Source organism: Bombus pyrosoma, linkage group LG1 (genome assembly GCF_014825855.1).
Source record: "Bombus pyrosoma isolate SC7728 linkage group LG1, ASM1482585v1, whole genome shotgun sequence".
In the NCBI taxonomy this organism is placed as follows: Eukaryota; Metazoa; Arthropoda; class Insecta; order Hymenoptera; family Apidae; genus Bombus; species Bombus pyrosoma.
Genome location: NC_057770.1, coordinates 4,590,343 through 4,611,438, shown reverse-complemented (window position 1 = coordinate 4,611,438; position 21,096 = coordinate 4,590,343). Strand labels below are relative to the sequence as shown.

Sequence of the window (21,096 nt, the reverse complement as noted above, 5' to 3'; positions counted from 1 at the left end):
GGAGTCTATTTATCGCGTTTCGAGTTACGCGCTCTATATAATCGCGGTGCTCTCGCTTTCTACGTCATTCTTATCGCCGCCTTGGTTTCTTATTCGTACGTTCCAGTACCTTCGTGCAGTAGTAAGAGCCCTCGCGCGCGAAAAAGCCACCCTGTGCCAAGCTCGCGTTGCACTGAGCACACTTGAAACACCCTATGTGGAAATACTTGTCCTGCACTCGTAGCACCTCCCCGCTGCACTTCTTCTTGCAAGACTGACAGAATGTTTTACCTGTAATGAAAAAGAACGGCGCGATTTTATACGAGATACAGGATACAACGAATCGTTTAAGGTGTAGCAGCATCGGTGGATGGTGCTCGGGATTTCGAGTGGCCGTCCGTTTGACTCGGACAGCACACCTGCCTCTTTTAGGAAAGTGCGAATTTCCTATCTGCCAGGTTTTAAACCTTACGACGAGGACCTCATCAAGAGGCTAATTAGCAGCCTAAGTCCGCTGTAAGATGGGTCCGCTCTAAGGTAAACATCCCGCATCAATCAGCAATACCAAACGATATGCGCCCACGAGGGTACACAATTGCAAGATCGGAAACAATAGATCCCCATAAAAGCCATGGTAAGAAGGAAAACCAGGAACGGAGAGTCAGTATATAAGAACCAGGCTAAGCTTCTTGAAGAATATTTACAATAGGCTTCGTCAGATCGTCATACTCTTCGCGTTATATTATACAGTGCAAATAAATTAACTGAACATGATACTACTCCGCATCTTTAATTTACCTCCACCTTGAGCGTTAAATCTCGTTCAAGGCTCGCGATATCAACCGATCAGTTGCAACCTCGCTGACCGCCAGTTCGCAACTCACAACAGATAGACCAAATGAAATTTTCTTTGCTAGCGTTTACTATGCGTCTACGAAGTTCCTGTTCGCACGACGCCCGTTCGACAACATTCTGACAACTCTCCAACAACTCTGACTCTTTCCCATCATGCTGCGCTCTTAAAGAATTCTCACGTACGAGATTCGATCTTTGTACGTACCATCGTGCATTCGAATCTCCACTTGCATTTCTAGAATCGCTGTTTATTCGCAACCAATACTTTAAGACTCGATCCACGACGGTGAAAGAGAAGAAGGTCCGTATTGCGTGTACAAAGCAACCGAGTTCTAGGAACTCAAACAGAACGTAGCTCGTTGTATGCTGGAACGATAGTAGAACTATTTTCCGCGATAATCTGGCTGTACGCTATAAATCCAGCAAATTAAAAACAAACTACTTCTGCGTTCGCTCGTTTCAGCATTCAACGTCGGATGGTTAATCGCGCGAAATGACTAACGGGTTGATGTCTGACAGGCCGATTGCCTGGTATTTTTATCGCGATCGCGAAATGCCGCGAAGGGTGATACGGGTGTTGTTCTGTGACCGCGTTTATTAGGGTTAACGTTGAGCCGCCAACTTAATTTATCGATCTTAGTCTCGATGAACACCATAACCATAACGAGCTCGCGACACGTGCGACGATCGCTCTCCCAACCGATCTCGAGCGGACGATCTATATATACTATGTACCAAAGGCTGTCCGTGCTTCGAATCCAGACTGGTCTGGTCTCGTTATCGTCGACCGTTAATTTCTTCCACGCATTGTCTTCGCGAGGAGAAAGGAAATCTCTTCCCAGCCCGAACTTTTATCTACGACTGTCGGTCTTTCACTCGTCGGGGATAAAAGTCGCGCACAAACGGGTACTCCTTCGTTTTATCCATTTCTGTCCGAATAATAGTCGCGTTCTTTACGAAGAAATCAGACCGACCACTTTGTCCAGACTCGAACGGATAGCTCTGAAATTTACCCGTCACGTCAATTAATAGCAAATGGAGTGGAACCGCTCGTGGATTTTACATCCACTACACTACCGCAACTTGTTTCTAGGAAGCGGAAACGTTCTCGTTACATCGACCGTTTGTCTTTAAAAGCAGCTTTTGATTCTTATCGTTTGTGAACGGCAGCTCTCTAATTGGATCATGGTAATAGCAGTGATATTCTTGCGCGATACAAACGCCCTGGATACCAATCTTTTCGACATTTATATTCCGGCATCGCCAATTCGCAACGATCAAATAATCAAAGGACGGAGAACAGCTGTGAGAACGATGAAAATTTCAAACGAAATCCCGCGCGTCTCGAAATTCCATTTATCTGCCGCGATCGAGCGCGATTTCTCTTTTACCTTTCTACCGGCCTAACTTCACGCGGACAATCACCGCCTCTTTCTCCTCTAATTATTTCAAAAACTAACGGACAGATCTGTCGTGATCTATAAAGGTAAGTTGCCGCGTCTCTCGTGAATTTTCGGTCGGATCGGTCAAGCTACCGGCTGTTTCATCCGCGCACAAACTGGAGCATGATCGATTCACGAAACTCGCAAGATGATCGTGTTCCTGGCGGTTCGGCTTGTTCAATGGAGTTGGGTCCAATCGGCACGCGACGCACGTATCGCTCGAATATGGCGCGTTACACGCGTAATCCGTTCGTCGTCCAACTTCTAAAGCGTGACTCAAAGCCTGCTTACCGCGTGCGTCAACGTGCCGTCTGCGAAGCGACACGACGAGCAAGAGAAAAAAATGGAGAAAAAAGCGAGAGAACAACGAAAATAAAAAAAGCGAGGAAGATGGAGGGGGACGAGGAAAAAGGCGACTCGAGCACTTGTCAGAGTGCTTACGCTTACACGCGAGCCGCGTATCGAATCCGGGTGAAGGTCTGGCTCTTTTACCAGCGTTGGAAGCGGTCGGGCCAGGTGTAGTCTCGAACGTGGTCGTGAATTTGTGGTCGTCAAAACTATGTCGGTTCGAGAGAACGACGGTTCCGTCGTCGCACGATCGAATCGTTGCGTTGCGTACGATAAAACCTGCACGATGCAAAGATCTTTCGCAACAATTTTCAACGTCTGCCGCTTTCCATTGGGTTAATGGACATTTCGGTGTGTTTCGCGTCTGCTTTTCAATTATCCACGTGCTTGGTAACGCAAAAACGGCACGGCCGCCCGGTTTTTACGTTAATTGGACGCTCGCTCGATACGCTGTTTAACGGCGATCGTACCAATCACTGTGTACCTCGTGTCGATCGTAATTAACGTTTAAATGACGTGGCAGATACTTGGCCGTGCGTCAAGACAACGTTCGACCGATGAAACCTCTCGATAAAACGATTAAGAAGAAAGTTTTCTTGGAAGGAAGGAGAAAAGGGAACGGGGATCGCTGATCGCGTAACGATACGCTTACGTTCGTACCACTCGACCAGATTTTTTATATCGCTATGACCTGCGCTGACCTAGAGAGTAAATACTCGGATGTGCACGGTTCGATTACGTAAAGCTTATAAGCGGTCTCACGGAGCAGATTAACCGGAAAAAGTTAGACGCCATTGACGCGAGTAATTTACGAAGGTCGTAAAGTGTCGAGATGTTACGATCTCCTGCTGTAAACCTGAATCTAGGACATCCTTGGACACAGTGTTCTGCGTAAATCAACTCTTACAGTTTCTCAGGTATTATTACATTCCCTTGTGGTTTGGATCGAGGAGTTTCTAACGTAGTATCGCGTCCTCGACGATACAAACTTCGAGGTTTTTCGGTATATTGCCACATTCTCCAGAGTCCAAGGTCGAGTTTTGAGACTTCGGTAGAAGTCGGAGTTTGGTCCAGTTCTCGGTATCGTAGAAATGGCAATTCGAACGAACGATTTAAGAAACGCGGATAAAGCAAATGCTAGATGTCTTTCTAGTCGCATGCGCGTCGCGTGTCAGCGGGAATCGTCCAAGTTGGGAGTGAGAGTCAAAGTTCAAAGAGAACAGAGTCTGAAAGAAACGTGCCACGTTGAACGAGTCACGAATAAACTATTATTGTAGTATCTCTACTTTATCGTTCGTATAATTCTAATTACTTTATTTTATCTGTACCGCGATATCTTTCCTGCGCTTCCTACGGTATTCTTAAAGTAATATATACCGAGTTTCCTAGCAAGCTAAAAATAAATTTCTTTATAACGCTACACCTTCCAACATCCTGCGTGTGGTGCCAATTGCTCGAGTTTATTTCAACGTAGCGCCGCGTTTCTCCTAAGGCGTAAACCTTCGACTCGATGTTTGGACAAGCTAAAACTAGCCACCCTTGATGTGACGACGCGATCTATCCCCTGCGTCTGCGTTATCATCGAGGAAGACAAAGGTTGGAATAACAGACATACGTACAACTTGAGGTATACTTGGTTACGCAACAATCGACTCTTTCCTTTTTCCTTTTTAATATCCGGCTCCCAGCTCCGTATACGACGATGACTAGCGAGAAGACAACCACGAACGTAAGTAAGTAAGTACCTCTTTGCTCGGGTAGTAGAACGACCGGCAAACGCGTTAAAGGAAATAACAGTACGATCGTCACACGACCAGTCCGAGCGGCTGGCTGACTCACGCCGCAACTTTTTCTCCGTCGTTCACGGCTTCCTCGCGGTGAAATGAAACGTTCCTTTCTCGCCTCGGGAAACGCAACGACCATTCAATTAACGTACATCCAGTAAATCCGAGCGATCTCTAAGGTTTACCTTGGAAATGCTCTTCCATTGGTCGATCCTTGATCGGCATTGTTAGATCGCGATGCTTTATGTTGGATTTTATTTACTTTCGATTTCTATCTTATAGTCTATACGGTAGATTCCATGCACGGTCCTCGTCACCTAAGACGCAGGATACTAAATAAACCAAAGCCAAGGACAACCAAGTACATAATTTGATTCAAATTACGGGGAATCGACTCTATGATGCAAGGATGCCAATCTAGGATTAATCTCGGTTAGACTGGGCTATAGAGCTTCGAGGTTTGCGTGACAGCCTCGATGATGAACCGGTGGAAGAACTTTCCCATGTGTACGAGAGAATCCGGTTCTACTAATTCAATGATTCGATCCCCTGTCAGAAGCCGTTTCTTCGTTAAGTTGTTTCGAACGCGAAGAAATCCCTCGTTCCTCCTCCCTTCGTGTACACGCGTTCATCAATTATCTCCGTCGATCTACGAATTGGAAATTGTTACGTAGGAAGAAGAAACGAGATTGCGACGAGATAAGTCTTAAAAGATTCATCGACCGGAAAAGAAGGAAGACTGGTTTATCTCGTCGTTCAGAGCCGATCGATCGTTATGCAAACAACCTTATTTCCGTTGAGTATGGTGGAACGGTCGGCGGTCGCGGCAGAAGCAACTCGATTATTTCGTAATTCGCTTCCTCGATGGATCGATGGATACTCGGGTCTCTTTTCTTTCGCGAAGAAAATGCGGGGCTGCGATTCGTGTGCAAATTTCACGTACGAAACTGATGTGTCTACCGACGGCGAAGGCGATGCCATCATCCGAACGAAAATACGAGATAATTCAAAGACGGGATCGCCGGATTTCGGTGGCCATCGGAGACGAATGGAAGGTCCAATTTTAATTGGTCGCGTCGGTGCGAGCTTTCACACGATATAACGACTCGAGGAAATTATATTTTCGTGTGTAGAAATACGTAGAACGTATGAAGATAAGAATAGTTTATTGCCGTTACCTCGTGCGATGCAACGTGTAACATTTTGCAAACTTGGAAAGTAAAAACTAACGAGCGTGTTTGTGGTAAACGTATAAAATAGCTTTTCAAGTTAAATTTAGATAACTTCTGAACCTGCCTGTACGTATACGCGAGCCAAATAATTACATCGTGCCGAGTGTATCAAAGACGCGTCGATTTATCAGGAGATACGTGACATTTTTTCGCTACGGGGAGACGATCGGTCTCGTTTTCCGGATGTATAAATCAAGCTTTCTCGCTCGTCTCGTTTAGCCTCGTTTAGCCATGGTGACACCGAGCTGAATCGCCAGATCATGGATACGCTCAAACGGAATGATATGGTCGAATCGCGAGTCAGACCGAACCGTTTATTTATCGAAATATTTATCGATGTATTTATCGAAAAGTCGAGATAAGATAGGCGCTCGGACGTAACTCCTGCCATTAATATAATATAATTGAAATTGCAAACGCACTTGTCCAAAATTCTTTCCACTCTTTTTATCGATCGCGATAAAGTAGATCCAAAAATACGTACGATCGTCAAAAATCCGTGTTTACCACGTTCACACGGCGACAAATTTAAAAATACGCGATGACATCACGCCGACTCGCCGTTCGTATATTTGACGTCACCGTGCTGTCACGTGAGTTAAAAGCAATTCTCACGCGGTTGTATTTTCCGCGAGCGATTTTAACTGTCTATAGGAGTGCTCGATGACGAGCAATTTTCATCTGCCTGGTCTGCTCTGCGTTGTTAGTTAAAACGCGGCGGTGTTCAACAGAATCAAGGAACAATTTCTGACGAAATTATTTGCGGTTTCACAGACGAGGATTCTCTGTTCGATTCCATTTGGCAACAAAGCTGCAATTTCCACATCGATACGATACGATACGATACGATACGATACGATATCGCGAGTCCGCCATGAAACTCATTGTTAGCGAGAAACTTCGATACGAGGCGTGTTCTGTATGGAATAAACAGAGTTTGCTCCGTCGAAACGGCACACCCTCGACGACCACGCGTCACTGGCGCCTTAGATTTACGCTAGCTTTCCATCCACTGCCCGTGTAGGATTAAAAGCTACTCGTCGGAGGAAGTCCGGCACAAGATCGCGCGAATAGCAACCCCGTAGAATCCATTGATTTAACCTTTTAGCACGTGCTAGCTGTTACTCGTTGAATCTTAGCTGGTTTAGAACGATCCTAAAATATTTTTTTACTAACAATCCGTACGTAATTTTTACAGAACTTCTACGAAGGTCTGTTCGATTGTAGCCGTGAAACTATTAGTGGCTGATTACGGTTAGTCACGATGATGGTCGTGAAGAACGAAATGACGGGAAGAACGACGAATACAAACTGTACGGTATCATTGTGATATCGTCGTCGTGAGAATCGTGAAAGGCCTTTGGTCTTTTTTACCATTCGCACCGACTGTTAGTAACGAGGCCGATGCTCTGTCAGATATGCGCAAAAGACACATTTATACTTTGCAGAACTATTTCAAAATGTTAAAATATTAGAACAATTGATTGGAATAATTGGATAGACCAGCTACCGCAAGCTACGCGTACCAGCGCACGAGCAATAAATCCCGTCTACGAGTAATCTCAGACGACCTCGTTCCGATTCCAAGCCAAAGCGGCGATAAGCAACGATAAGATGGAGGAGAAATAGTCGAAAATGACGATCGCTTTGGCAAAAATGGAGCACGTTTATCCATTTCCTCGACCTGTCACTATTCTCGCGTGTGACGTTCTGCAATGGCGAACGCGCGTGCCGTTTGTACGCGCCGTGTAGAAACAATGCTAATAGTTAATCGCGCGCAATCCGGTAAAAGTTCGTAGGAGGAGGCCAGAATTTCTAACGAACGACGATCGAGCGTAACCAGCGTCGACAACGATTCTACGATCTACGACACCTACGGAACACCGCGCTTGGACATTTTCTTCGTTCTTCACCGCCGAGCACTTTCAGACACCTCGTTGAACGTTCTAGCACGATGGGAATTCATTGACGTAAATAATTACGTGTTCGAAACGACGGAACACGGATCTGGAAAAAAGGAAAAGTTACGCAATTGCGGTTCACCCACACACGGGCCGTCCCACGTACACCTCGTCGCGTTAATACGATTCATAAGCTCGTTTAAATGGGATGTCGGGCGAAACCGTGTTTCCAGGTTACCGAAAACTCGATCCTAAATTCCTTGTTTATTAATTCCGCGGGTCAAAGACCTGCTCGTGTGCTATATTTCCGTTACGTTACTCGTTCAACGCGGTACTCGGTTCTCCTTAACGAATCTTGCTTCGTCGAGGTATAAATACACGGACTGGTTTAGAATCTATTTAATCTCATTAAGACGCGCGAGCGCGTTGGTGGTGTTCGTGTACTTGTAAGGGATGCACGACCACATAAAGGCTACAGGAAGGTTCGTATAAATGGCAGCCGATCAATTCTCTTGTATCCATTTTTGTAACAAGGGTTACTTTAAACAAACCACAGGACTTTACCGCCTTTCACCCCTTGATTCATCCCTTAAAGCGGGTCGCGGCAATAACGAAACGAAGTAAGACGAGTGCCCTGGTTGCTCTCTGGTCTCGAGGAAATTAATCGATCCCCTAAGGCCACGGATGTACGCGTCCGGAAGAAAAGGAACTTTGAACTCAGCAGCGTCCGTTCTACGTTCGATTCGTTTCACGATCGTTCGATATCACGCTGCCAATTCACCGTTCCACAATGTTAGATAACGTTACTGTGATCGACGAAACCACTGAAAACCGCGCGGATTTTTTTCCCTTGACGCAGGAGGGAACCGGTTTCGCTCGCACCACGATGTCGCACGATTCAGCTCGTAATGGCAATCCATCATCCAGAGCGTAACCCGTTCCACGCACGTTCCTCTCCGCATCGGTATGTTAATATGATTCATAAGTGGTCTAAATAGGATGTCGTAAAGTGGGGTCAAACGCGACGACCCCCAAGTGGCCGGCTCTTTCTCCTAATGCACTCTGGGTCACACACGAATCGACCAACGATCGAACGTATCTAATGGATATTACGAATTACGATCGATAATTACGCATCGTTTTCGAGTAACAGAAACGAACTTGCAAATTTCCGTCGAATATTACGGGAAGCTAGCAAACGGCGCGAGTTGGACGAACATAGCACACCGTTGTCGTTCGATATCAAAACATCGAAGAGTTATTAGAAAGATTCGACTTACGAATTTCTTGGTCCGTATAACTGTGGTATTTTCCAGCCTACGATTACGTACAGACTAAGATTCCGTCGCGGCGATTCCACCTTATCAAAGGCTTTTAAATGCTCGTTCTACGGTTATCGGTATTTTTGCACGGCCTATCGAACAGTACCAACCATGTGTCACTAAATCGTTCGTTGCGATTCGATAATAGTCGAAAGCGTTATCATGAATATCTAGTTTTGAAATTCCCGACAGATACAAGTAGGAAATTAAACGCGATTTTTGAAAATCGCGCTTCCAAAAAAAAGACAAAGAAACATAGCAGCGGCATACCGATGTCGAAGCACGTTCGCTGTAACCTGAAGTAATTAAAACGACGCATCGCGTAGCGAAACACCGTAATCATTCGTTGCTTATGCAACAGGATGCGATGCATCTTTTGTGTGCAATTAACCGCATCGTGGCTGTGTGTTACAACTATTTAATAATGTATCGAACATGATCGGGCGGTAGCCCACGAGAAACAAATGCACGAAGAATTGAATTACAAAGTGGCCTGTATACAACGGCCACTTAACTTTCATCGAGGCGTTGCCGAGCGATTAGCGAAACGATATCGCGATAATTACTAGCCACGATGCGAAGGAGTCACGTGGTGCAGCTTTCTCGTCTTTCTCTGATTTCCACTAATTTCTAATCAATGAGAAACAATTACGCGCTAGATGATATCGAGTCGTGCTTCGCACGTGGGAAACACCGTGCAACGTGGGAACCTATTTTAGGTTAACATTTTTAACGGGAGAATGTTCGACGTGTCGACGGAAAAATAACGCGAAGAAATATTAAAATTCGTGGGATGAATTTCGAAGGAAGGAAAAAGTCTCGGAACATGGGATTATTTATCTTTGCGCGAGTAGCGAGAAAGTTGTTACTCCTTTCTCGGGGCTTTTCATCGGCGTTCTCTGCTTAAAGATGCATCGATCGTGTCTGAACAGTCACGTTCTTTTTGCTGGTCACGTCACGAACATCGGGGGGAGAAAATCGTGACGAGCCGTTCGAGGAAACGGCGGAAAGAAAGGGACCGTACCGATGAACTTTTCGCGTGTCGGCGAGCAAACTCGAAGGAAAACGCCGATTATACGAGTGGCCATTATCGTTTTCCATTCTTTTTCAAGATCGGCGACCGTTCTACTTGGCTATTCGTCGCCTTATCTAATCGCGCGGTCGCTATCGCGTCTAGTATCCAGTCGTCGCCGATTTCAAATTCGAACATTTTCCATCAAAAACAAAACCTTCTCGGCGTTATCTAAGAGTCGCGAACGATGTCACACGGTGGTCGAGCGTTACGTGCGATTTTGCGAATCGACGTAATTACATCTGCCTGTCGCGATTAATCGATTAACGCGAAATTCAAGGTCCCTTTGCTGAACTCTGGAGTTGGATCGTACGGCAGCAACCGAGTCAACGCTCACGAAAGTTTTCTTGCAAGTATATTATATTTGCTTGTACCAACGTAAACATTTGTGGAATAATATCGGGATAGGGAGTGGGAGTGCGCAACGTTTTCGATCTTTTCAATTTAATCAGAGCGGAAGAACACCGTTGCTCGATACAACCGGAGGATCGCGAAGGCAAAACGGCTTGATTCCAAACACCCGCTGCCAGCGTTTTTTCGTACCGTTAAATATAACTCGGCGTCATTTTCAAGCGTGATTGTCTCGGGTTGTAGTTTTTATTCGATGCGAAAACAACCTCTTACCACTCTTGAGCTGTTTCTGCTTCAGTTGCTGGTCCCTCTTGACCCCGTTACTTTCACTCGCAATAAAATTCTCGCTCGTCTTCGACTTCATTATATCGGCTGGTCGCAATGATCGCGTAATATTCGCGATAATCCCACAAGGCGATCTACACCTTCTCCTCTTCTCGTTTCTCGTCGGGCTGCGATAAGATAATCGATCCGTATCACGAGTGGAAGCAGCGAAGGATCTATCAAACTCCTCGATACGATCACACCGAAGAGAAAAAGGAAATAACGAATACGAGGCGGGACAGAACTTTTCGAACGAAAAATTTACAATTTCGAGACACTCGGCGACGCTTTGAAGGATTGGCACGAACGCGCGTACGACGGGTAGCGATCGCGATCGATGTAGCAGATTTGGAGTCACCGAAGCGTACGAGACCAACAGCACGAGCGCCGATCGCCGACTGACTGACGAAAGCGGCGGCGGCGGTGGCGGCGGCGGCGGCGGCGGAGAGCGATCGAGACCGGAGGCGCTGAGATTCGTGCGTCGAGTTTCGATTGTCAACCGACTGCGGCAAGACTGACGTTTACTTTTCACGGCCGTCCCTCCGCCGTGATTGCACGCGTGCACATCGACGATCTCGGCCCTCGATCCACGCCGAAAATATCTGTGTATCGACTCGTCGATCTCACCGATTAATTCGCGCGTCCAACCGTAAATGGAAGTCTTTGCTCGCAGACCGACGAAACCCGGCGACTGTTATGTAATTCGGCGTTGTTTCCATATTTTTTGTCCTCGTCGCCCGTCGACGCGTTTCTAACAAAATGATTTAAAAGCAATGATCTCTTTTAACGGAGGATCTCCTTTAATGCCTCTGTTCGTATTGCCTTAAATTTTAAACATCTACGTATACATATCTTCGTAGATGCTACGAGGTAACTTTCGATATCGGATAGCGGCGGAAGTACGAAATGTAAAATCATCCGCGAGCTGCAAAGCGCAGATTATTTGCAAAGGAAGGCTTATTAATGGAACGCGAGCTGTTTCCAGTCAGCGTGCAGGTATATTTAATCGGGCGATACCTCTCGGGTTATTTCAAAACCGGAGTATCTCGCATCGCGCGTCTCTATTTCATTTTTTCCTTAAAATAACTCGCCATAACTCCTTGTACGGCTGGGCAATTATCGAGTTTAAGGGGTAGACAAGGATAACGGGTACGATTACGACGACACTGTGATCAAATGGTTAAAAAGAGCGTGGCAATCCTAATCGCCTTTTCGACTGCCGAAGAAGCAACGAGTCTAACACGATGTCTACACGCGAGGGTCGTCAAGGTACGCGGCGTATCACGGAACGTAATCAAGCTTGGAAAAGAAATCCTACGTGCTAGCATAGCAGCGGAATAATAACCAGTGTCGCGCCCTCTTGAAATAATTAACGGTAGGACTGGAAAATATGATAATCTTACTTTGCAGTTCTCATTCACGTTTCTCGGTACTATTTGCAGCATCGAGTCACGTATGGTAACGACGGAACTATAGAGGCGGCGCGGAGAGCGATGTCATTAGGTCGAGGACCAACGAACGAACACACGAGAGAGCTCGCATAAATTTCTATTTACCCTCCTTTACCGAGAAACAAGCAGAAACTTGTACGTGCAATTTCAACCATCAGCAATCAGCTGCCATACACGACAAATATTCATTGTCGGACGATAAAGTTGTCGATTCTCGATAATTCGTTAAGAGCAACGAAATTGCACGATAATTCGGTCGCTTTGATAGGCGCAATTTTCAACCTTTCGGTCGATCGATCTTCATTTTGGAGAAGAAACGCGATCAAGGATGAAAACGAGATCCGAATAGTTGGCCATAGCTGGCGTACGATACGACCGTGTTTTATCTCGAAATCAATTACGCGACCGTGTTATTACATTACCAGATGTATATGCAACAAGAGGGAATTCTATACCGACCAGGGCTTATCTGCTTTCAGATAGTACTGGTATGCGTTACAGGCACGTATACGCGTTATTAATAAATACCTTGCGATCAAATATAAAATTTACGCAACGGCAATTGAAAACACAGGATTTAGATGTACAATATAGCTGTTAAATGTCTTTTACGATTTTTGCGTTCTGTATTCGAACGATTAAAATTAACGGATTAGTCATAAAAGAAAAGGTTCGGTACTTTGAGGATAAAGTACGTTTCGCTTGTAAACTGAAACAGCTTGCGATGCTTGATTATAGTCATCGAGCACCTGTGTACGTTCCCGCACGCGCCACGTGTGTACACTGTACATTCATTTATAGAGCGATACATAAATACAGGGTGTCTCGATGCAACGAGACCGTTCGACCGTTTCACGGGGAAACGCGACGGCGAAGAAGCGATGGTCGACGCCACGATTCGGTCGACCTCCTATTTCGGTTAGAATAATAGAGGTGGTTGGACCGATGATAACACTTAGTTAACAGATTAAAATATACAGTTTATTTGAGCAACCTTGTAGATGTAAGTAGTTACGCGTTGTGCGTGTAGATGTATTCTCAGCGAAGTGTAAGTAACAAGTTAAGATGATGACTGATCAATGAACGGAAAACCAATGGAGATAGTGACTGGTCGAAGGATGAAAATCCAATGAAGTTCGGTGACGATACTGTCGCGGAGGAAAACTATCGAAGGGTGTCGGTTACCTCAAAAACCTGCTTCTCCCATTTTCTACTTGATTGAACAATAACCCTAAGAAACGTCTCGACTCGAAGATGTTTTATAGCATTTAAGGGCATTGATAGTAAAGCAAACGTGCTTAATTTTGTGACAGTTCCTTGGGACTATTGCGAACTAATTGCGTAACAAGGACCATTATGAAAGGTGGGAAGAGATTACCTGTCTATATTCATGAATATATTCGCGAATTTCAAACTACTTAGAAAATTAGAAAATTCTCTCCATCGCCTTTTGAATCGTCTATGAATCTGTGATATATGTATATAACTATAATGTAAAGATAAATCTAAGGAATTTTTCGCGAGGAGAGAAACGATTTGAATGTGCAACAATTCGGCTAATAGAGTAAAAAGAGAGAGAGAGAGAGAGAGAGAACGAAGCGCATGGATGAAAGACGAGCGGGGCGTGATCGATCAGGGCGCGGATCAGGAATGCGTGACGGCTGGTATCGTGCAACGAATCGAAGAAACGCGAAACGAGAGAGAAAAATAAGACGGCAGAGCGTGATGCGCGTCGAGTGTCGATACCTGCGTGACCGAGTCGCGTAGCGGCTTTTTAAACCTCCTTTCTTACCTGGTGTCCACTCGTTATCGAAAGGCCGCGCTTCCGACGACCGGTCCCCGTCCGTCCTTACTCCGCCATCATTTTTTCCATTCGTAACTCTGATCGTCGTTCGATACGTTATCGCGCGTGCACTTGTCTTGGCGAAAAAGCGAGACGTCGGAAATCTCTACTCAATAACGTCTCCGTTATCTCATCGACTTTATAATGCTTTCAACAGGCTCAACAACGCGTGAGAAGATCGTATAGAGGAGCGTACGTACGTACATAGAAAACGTCGATCCTTTTAAGAAGACTTAAGTCCTTCGTGCGTTACCGTTTTGTCACGCTCAACTTGTTTCCACGATAAGACAATTAAGTAGCAAGTCAGAGACTCGCGTGACTTTATTTCTTTCTGCGTTTCGCGAATTTGATACGCGTTAACCCTCCGCAAACCGAGCAGCATTCGCATCTCGTCTTAACTGGTTCGTATCTGGTTCGTACGCGATAAACTATTTTTCTCGATTTGTTCGCAATTTGCGTGTCATTCTCGTAATTTTGTGATCGACCGGTCGATCAAGCTGTAGCTTAAAAATAGGTTTCCATCGGAATACACGTATCTCGAGTTTATATATTTTGATTGGCATCTTTAATCGATCGATGCAACGAGAGTAGAGAATCGAGCTTCGGAGGACAACTTTCGTTTGTTCTCGCTTCGACGTATACGCTCCTGCTTTCTCCTGCTTTTTCAACGGTTGTTTCCAGCAAGCCTCGGCCGTGTGCCCTGACATTTAACATCGATTTTACTCGTGTCGGAGATTCTAGTAGCTTGCAACGGTTATTAGCGACTTCTCGATAAAGAGGAGATATATACTCTAGGAATTTAGCGCGAAATTTTAACACAACATCTAGAGATGCTTGTAGAAAAAGAGGACGTATCTTTTTCCTACCATTCGGCACGGCCAACGAGCAGAATCGCAGACGAACGTGACGAATTAATATTCAGACGTAACCATATCTGCTTATGGGATAATAAACAATATTTCGTCGCAATCCACCGCTTGTGTAATCAAGGAGTTACGTTACATCCACTCCGGTGACTTCCTCGAAGGACCTCCGCCTACCAGTAACCTTTCCAGAATACGACTAGAGATAGGTAGAATATCGATTCCCAGATATTAGAGAAAAAGGACCGAGCGTTCGGGTGGATGCCCTTTATCCGAGTTAAATGAAATCCTTTTGAATCCCCGACTTTCCGTTAGAAGCTGAGAACAAAGCCTGACGAAATACTACATTTCCTAAAACGTTACTTTCCTTTTATTCGCAATTCCTAAACTATCTACGGGATTTATAGGAATCGCTAAAATTGGGTCACCCTGTATAAATTAGATTCCCTCGAACGCAGCCGACACGTAACTCGCGTAACCGCAGCGGCAAAGATCTGTCTCTTTCTTCGGATAGAAACATTGTTGCAGCCATACTTGCTCTATTTTCGAATCAGGTTTCTCGACAAGAACGTAATCTCGGTATAAAAACGGCTTTATTCCGTAGTTTCGATCAACTTGCTCGCGTTTAACCACTTCCTCGTCCATTATTTACCGTTTATTACGGCCCCGCGATAAGATTCCAAGAGTTGCACGACTCCACGTGGCACGGTTCTGACGCATTCAGATTTTCAATCGTCGTTCGTGCAAGATCCACGGTACGCACAGCGTGTACTGTTCGCGTTAAAAAGGGCGCACGACCACGCCAATTTCGATGCGTTTCACTCGACGGGATTGTCCCTTCCGGTTACTGGCGCAGCGTGATTCGGGCACGAGGGGGCGGGTATCGATCTGCAGCGGTTGCAGTTTCACTGAAAGCCGGCAACGGAGTTAACGACATTCTCCACGGATAGGACCCTTGTACCAAATGTATGTCAATATACAAGGGACGCGAAAGAAAAGAAAAATCAATACTACTCGTCGATCGGCGTATTGTTTAAAACTTGGTTGGAATAGGCGCGAAAAGGGGGAGGGGGGGGGGGAGTGGTGGTTGGGCGAGATGAAACGTAGGTCGATTTCTGCGGAAAGGGCCGACTAATACAGGATGATCGACCTGAGTCGTTCCATACGAAGATCGATCTGAACGTGAATTAATTATTAATTAACTAATTATACGCTATGTTGTCGACGGTGTGCTATACGCGATAACGATAGCTATGTAACGACGTCGAAACATGCCAAGTATGCGACGAAATTTAAGCACGTTAATGGCGAGTGTAATTTCCTGCGGCACAGATAATATGGCGATTATACTCGAGGGAAGTCAATATTTAAAGGCAATGGACGCGCACGACGCCACGCTACATATTACTTTAGAAAAAGCGGGACGATTCATTAAACGCGCCGCTATATTTGCCTCGTATGCACAGGATTGATATTCAATTCGATGTTTAACGAACGATAAGCCTCCCTCGTTGACCCGTTTACGTAGTAGATGATGGAATAAATTGAAATCAGTGTATTTATTAAATATATCGAGAAAGTGAAACTGAATAGAGTAGCATGGAAATAAAATGAAAGAGGAGAAAAAATAATGGGCAGTAGCGTAGCCTTTGTCGCAGAATGCAGTACTGTAGCTCGTGAAATTCGCGTTGCAGTACGTCGCTACTCCTCTCGACGTTGCATAGGCATTGAAGCGCACACACGGCACATCGTGCGAGCTACGGTTGCGTGGGTAGAACGCATAATTGCGTGAGCAAATTTACGAGCGTGGCGTCCTCAGATTCCGTCCTGCAATTGCTGCTACACGCACACGGACTACGGACAGAATTCGACTCGAGTCCATATTTTATGCTTCAGACGATCAACGAAAAGAACGCTTTTATGTCGTTTGAAAAGAAACGATCTCGACTTGCCTAATATATATATATATATATATATATATATATATATATATGCTAGGTTCACGAGAATAGCTTGCAGAGTTGAAAAGTCTTATGCGAATCAACGACGCTGTAGATTGTTTCCTTGAAATAATTCCAGGTATTTTGCGAGAAACTCTCGTGTATATTGGACGTTGAAGAGACCGGGAATTGCAGAAATTAACATTTGTATTCTAAACGCGCGGGATTACGCAACAGTTATGGCACGTTGAAAAGGCTGAATGGCACGCGATGCGTTACTTTGTTTTTCTGCCTCTGTTAAATCAATGAAGCTCGTGGAAAAAAGTGTGACTAGGAGAAAAGAAAAGTGGGCTTTCCCGTGAAAATCGTTGTAAAGGTGGCAACCCTAAATGAAGATCGGATACGAGCCAGCACCACTCGAGAATGCGGGTCACTCTCAAATAGCGGGAAAACAAAATGAACAGAAGAAACAGTCGGTGGAGGTACAAACGTCGGAGGGGGGGCTCACCCTAGGAAACGTCAAACCGATGGATCCACCTATTTATAGCCCCCCGAGTGAGTTTAGAGATACGATCCTTTCAGAAAACATTCGACGTCTTCATCACGAGGAAAAGACCGTGAAAATCAGAAAGAAACCGCACGATGCAGGGGCGTACCCCGCACACACACGGTTTCCAACTCTTTGGCAACGGGAAGCACACGAGCCACGCACACACGTTCGCCGAGAATAGCGAAGCCGCGGAGAGAGAGAAAAGCTAGCCGGCATTCGCCACTTGGTTTCCGCCTTTTACTCACCCATCTTTCCGACTGGCACAAGCTACGATGCTTCTAACGGCGGTTCGTCGCAGATGATCGGTTACACGATCATATTATAATATCGGTTACGAATAGAAACGACACGGCCGCGAAATTTCACTTAGGAAATCGCGAAAAACGCAAGAGACCGTCTTACTACCGAACGCTCGACGTCCGACATTGTAGTGGCGAGCGAGCGCGACAATGCGCAGGCGCATCCATCGTCTTCACTACCGTATCTACGATTTCAATCGCCTAACCATACGTGTCGGACAAATTTTGGGAAAATTTTTTTAACGTTTCGTCTACTGGGAAATTCAGCGCTTTGTTCGTAGTTATCCTAATGTAATTATTCGATGTATTTCTAAGAAAGTCGTTAATAAATTGAGGTGGAACAACAAGATAAAGCAAAATAAATGCTATTGTAAATTGAAATTTTATTCGTATGTTTTCGCAAAATGGCGCCAAACAGGAGCAACGTTTCTGTTTATTTCGTGCTTTCTGTATTTGTGAAATTATGAATTAGCAGCTTATTGGATCGTATTTCATCGCCAGTAAGTGGTCAAGTTGAACGATTTCCTGCATAATCTCGATCTATTTCGCTACAGTTCAAAATTTCGATGTGGTAAGTACATACATTTAATGTGTTCTTAATTGACATCATAATGTTCGAACGCCGATATAAATTTATTGTTACGTATTACGCGGGATAAATAATTCATTAATACAACGAATATCATTTGCATTTTTGCAAATATAATGGCATAATGTCGGTGATTGAATTTCAAATGAATTTGAATAGGAAATACGGTTAAACTATGATTGTGTAATATGCTATAGGATACAATTATTTATTTAAATATAGATTGATATTATTCGACTGTGGTCCATATCTTTATTTGAAAATATAGCTTAATATTTTGTAACTCTCGTGGAATATTCGATATCAGTATGTAATAACGTAAGCTTCAAAAACCGTAGGGATTTATATAGATATCGAACATTACCGTTGCCGATAATGACGATATCGTCAACAATAAAAAATTATTGATTTTCGATTTTCCTCTTTTTAATGCTTCCATCAGAAAGGAAACGAGAATGCTCACGCCCGTAGATCTAGATTGTTTCACGGTACAGGTGCTGCACCATGCGGCCGAGTACTGAGTTCAATTGACATTAGCATGTACAAGAACCTATAAAATTAGACATCTGCCCTGTTTGATTACACATTGATGTAGACAAGAACGTGTCGAGTTCCACGCTACTAGAACATATTTAATTGTACAATTCTATGGAAAAGTTCAGATCTACTATTCTATCCGAGATAGACAAGCATAAGAATGACGAAATCATGCAATAATGAAGCTAGTTGTAAGTTGCCTAAGAAAGAGAAATTAATTGTTTACTATATTTTTAAACGATGACGCGTATAAGGCAATAATAGAAATTCCTCTCTGGTATTATGAAATAAAAATTTTACAACCTAAACATCAATTAATAGCAAAGTAAACAATGATAAATAATTTTCAATTAAAGAAATTTCTCTTTTTATGACAGTTTCGCTATCGATTCTCCAGGCCTATTCTAAACTACTAATTATTAACAATTTTTAAGGATTACATTTGTCTTTAATAAAGACACTTATAAAGCAGGATAGAACAATTTTCCCGATTTTCATGTAATAATAAGTAGTGACATAACATATTTTATGTAATAATAACAAGTTTACTCGTGTAACACATAAAAGCATTGTCTTAAATATGTTTCCTATTCCAAAATTTCATTAATTTCACTGTTTGAATACACTAAGTTTGCGCGCGCTTGTATATACGAAAATTGTGCGCTCCTATTTGCGCAATCTATCGCGAGGTCAAATCGCGCGCGCCTATTGGTTGCAGAATATTGTCAAATGAAATTGTGCGTTCCTATTGGCGCGATATATTGTCACGTCGAATCGAGCGTTCCTATTGGTGCGAAATATTGGAAAGTCGTAGTTTCGAGGAGAAACATGCCGCGGGGTGACGCTCTCTTGAAAGTCGTGGAGCGAAAATTCGTCTCGTCGAGCGTTACCCTGTCCTTATCAGTACCTTCGTTTCGACTTTATCAACATTTCTACACTTCTATCTGCTTCATACAAATAGTACGTTCGTATTTAACCGCTTATTGATTATAATTTTAGTAAAATTGAGTAGTATCCGAAATCTTCTTTTACTTTCATCGTTGATTGCGTATTTGACAGGTTACGGTCAACGATAACTTATATTACCGGTCTTGGAGCCAGAATTTGGGTCTTATTACTTTATTTCGTTATAACTGGCTTCAATATTGTAAATTATTGGTTTGTTATACATTTATTCTTGACTGTATTTCTGATAGTTAAAATTATCCATAATTCACATTACCGTCCTTTGAGGCAGACTGGATTTTATTATTGCTTTATCTTACTGTAATTTGTTTTGTTATTGTAAACTATTGGTTTTGTTATACATTTATTTGAGATTGTTTTGGTTTTCTTTTGTACAGATTATTGGCCGGTCACGGGACTAAAAGAATAGGGGTTCACATCACAGACGCCATGGGCGATTAATAATCGATAATTCGAACTGATACGAAATGGACGCCGCATTTACCATGCTTCGAAAACGATTAGATTATCAACATTCCAACAGGTTAAAAATTGTTACTTTAACGTTCCTATTTTTATGGTAATTGGATTTTAACAGGATTTCAATTTTTACTATTATTAAAATTTCGAACAGATATTAGAGTTTAGAAGTTTTGAATAGAGTTTTATTTTTCATTAGCTTAGGCTCCTTAAACAATGGAGGATATATTTTTAAGAACAAATTGTAATATTTCACATGTTTTGTTTCAGCTTCTCATAACTTTTGCTTTTTCTTGTGCTTCGGAAAGGACGCAGCGATGCCTCAGAAATAAGCATGTAAGAATCTTTGCATGTCGTATTCCAATTAATTTTATACCTTTGATTATTCTACTTTAGTTATTTATTATTATTATTATTATTATGAAAAAACAAGTTTGATTTTAAAATTTAATATCAGAGTTTCAATTGTTGGAATTGTTTACTAGCAAATGTTGTTTACTAGCAATTTAATCTTCCTATTATTATTAAAGTTCAAAGTTTTCATAGAGTTCCATATTACATTATCTCAAATGTTTTGGTGAATCGTCACTAAGTTTTCAAAATATATTATTCACGGATATATTATTCATATATGTATAATAAGTCATATTTTGTTAAAGGTTTATCGCTCCTTTCTCTCTCTCCTGTTTCCTAAAAGGGACCTAGTGGGGCTTCGAATGCCAAGAATGTAAGTAATTTTGTAATCCGTACTTTATTTAATTCTAGTCCTTGTATTTCAATTTGCTATTCCTGATTTAAATATTGTCATTGAAATTTTAACAGAGATTAATCTTCCGCTACTTCAAATTTTCCAATTAATTAACGTCTTATTTAAGAGTAAATTATGATATTCCACGCATTGTTACAGTTTTTTCCATGATGGAATTGCATGGCTCCTCCTTGATGGTGGTCTTCACGACGATTTCTCCTGGGCTACTACAGCATCGATG

General features: G+C 43.4%; 1 protein-coding gene across 16 annotated transcripts in view; it reads right to left on the bottom strand.

The window, feature by feature from the left end:
- The window catches only part of LOC122568383 (actin-binding LIM protein 2), a 31,077-nt gene extending 13,290 nt beyond the window's left edge, over positions 1-17,787 (bottom strand). For 14 of the 16 annotated variants that reach the window (XR_006317083.1, XM_043728179.1, XM_043728064.1 and 11 more), the window contains exons 1-2: positions 10,560-11,028; positions 110-270 (exon numbers count right to left, since the gene is read on the bottom strand). Coding sequence is in view for 15 of the 16 variants with exons in the window: in XM_043728179.1 (XP_043584114.1) it covers positions 110-270; positions 10,560-10,650 (252 nt within the window). In the remaining variant the exon portion in view is untranslated. Of the gene's footprint in view, positions 1-109; positions 271-1,039; positions 1,083-10,559; positions 11,029-17,502 lie in introns of those variants that run through there. The other 2 variants (XM_043728118.1, XM_043728107.1) reach the window with 2 other exon arrangements.
- Positions 17,788-21,096: the final 3,309 nt, after the last annotated feature.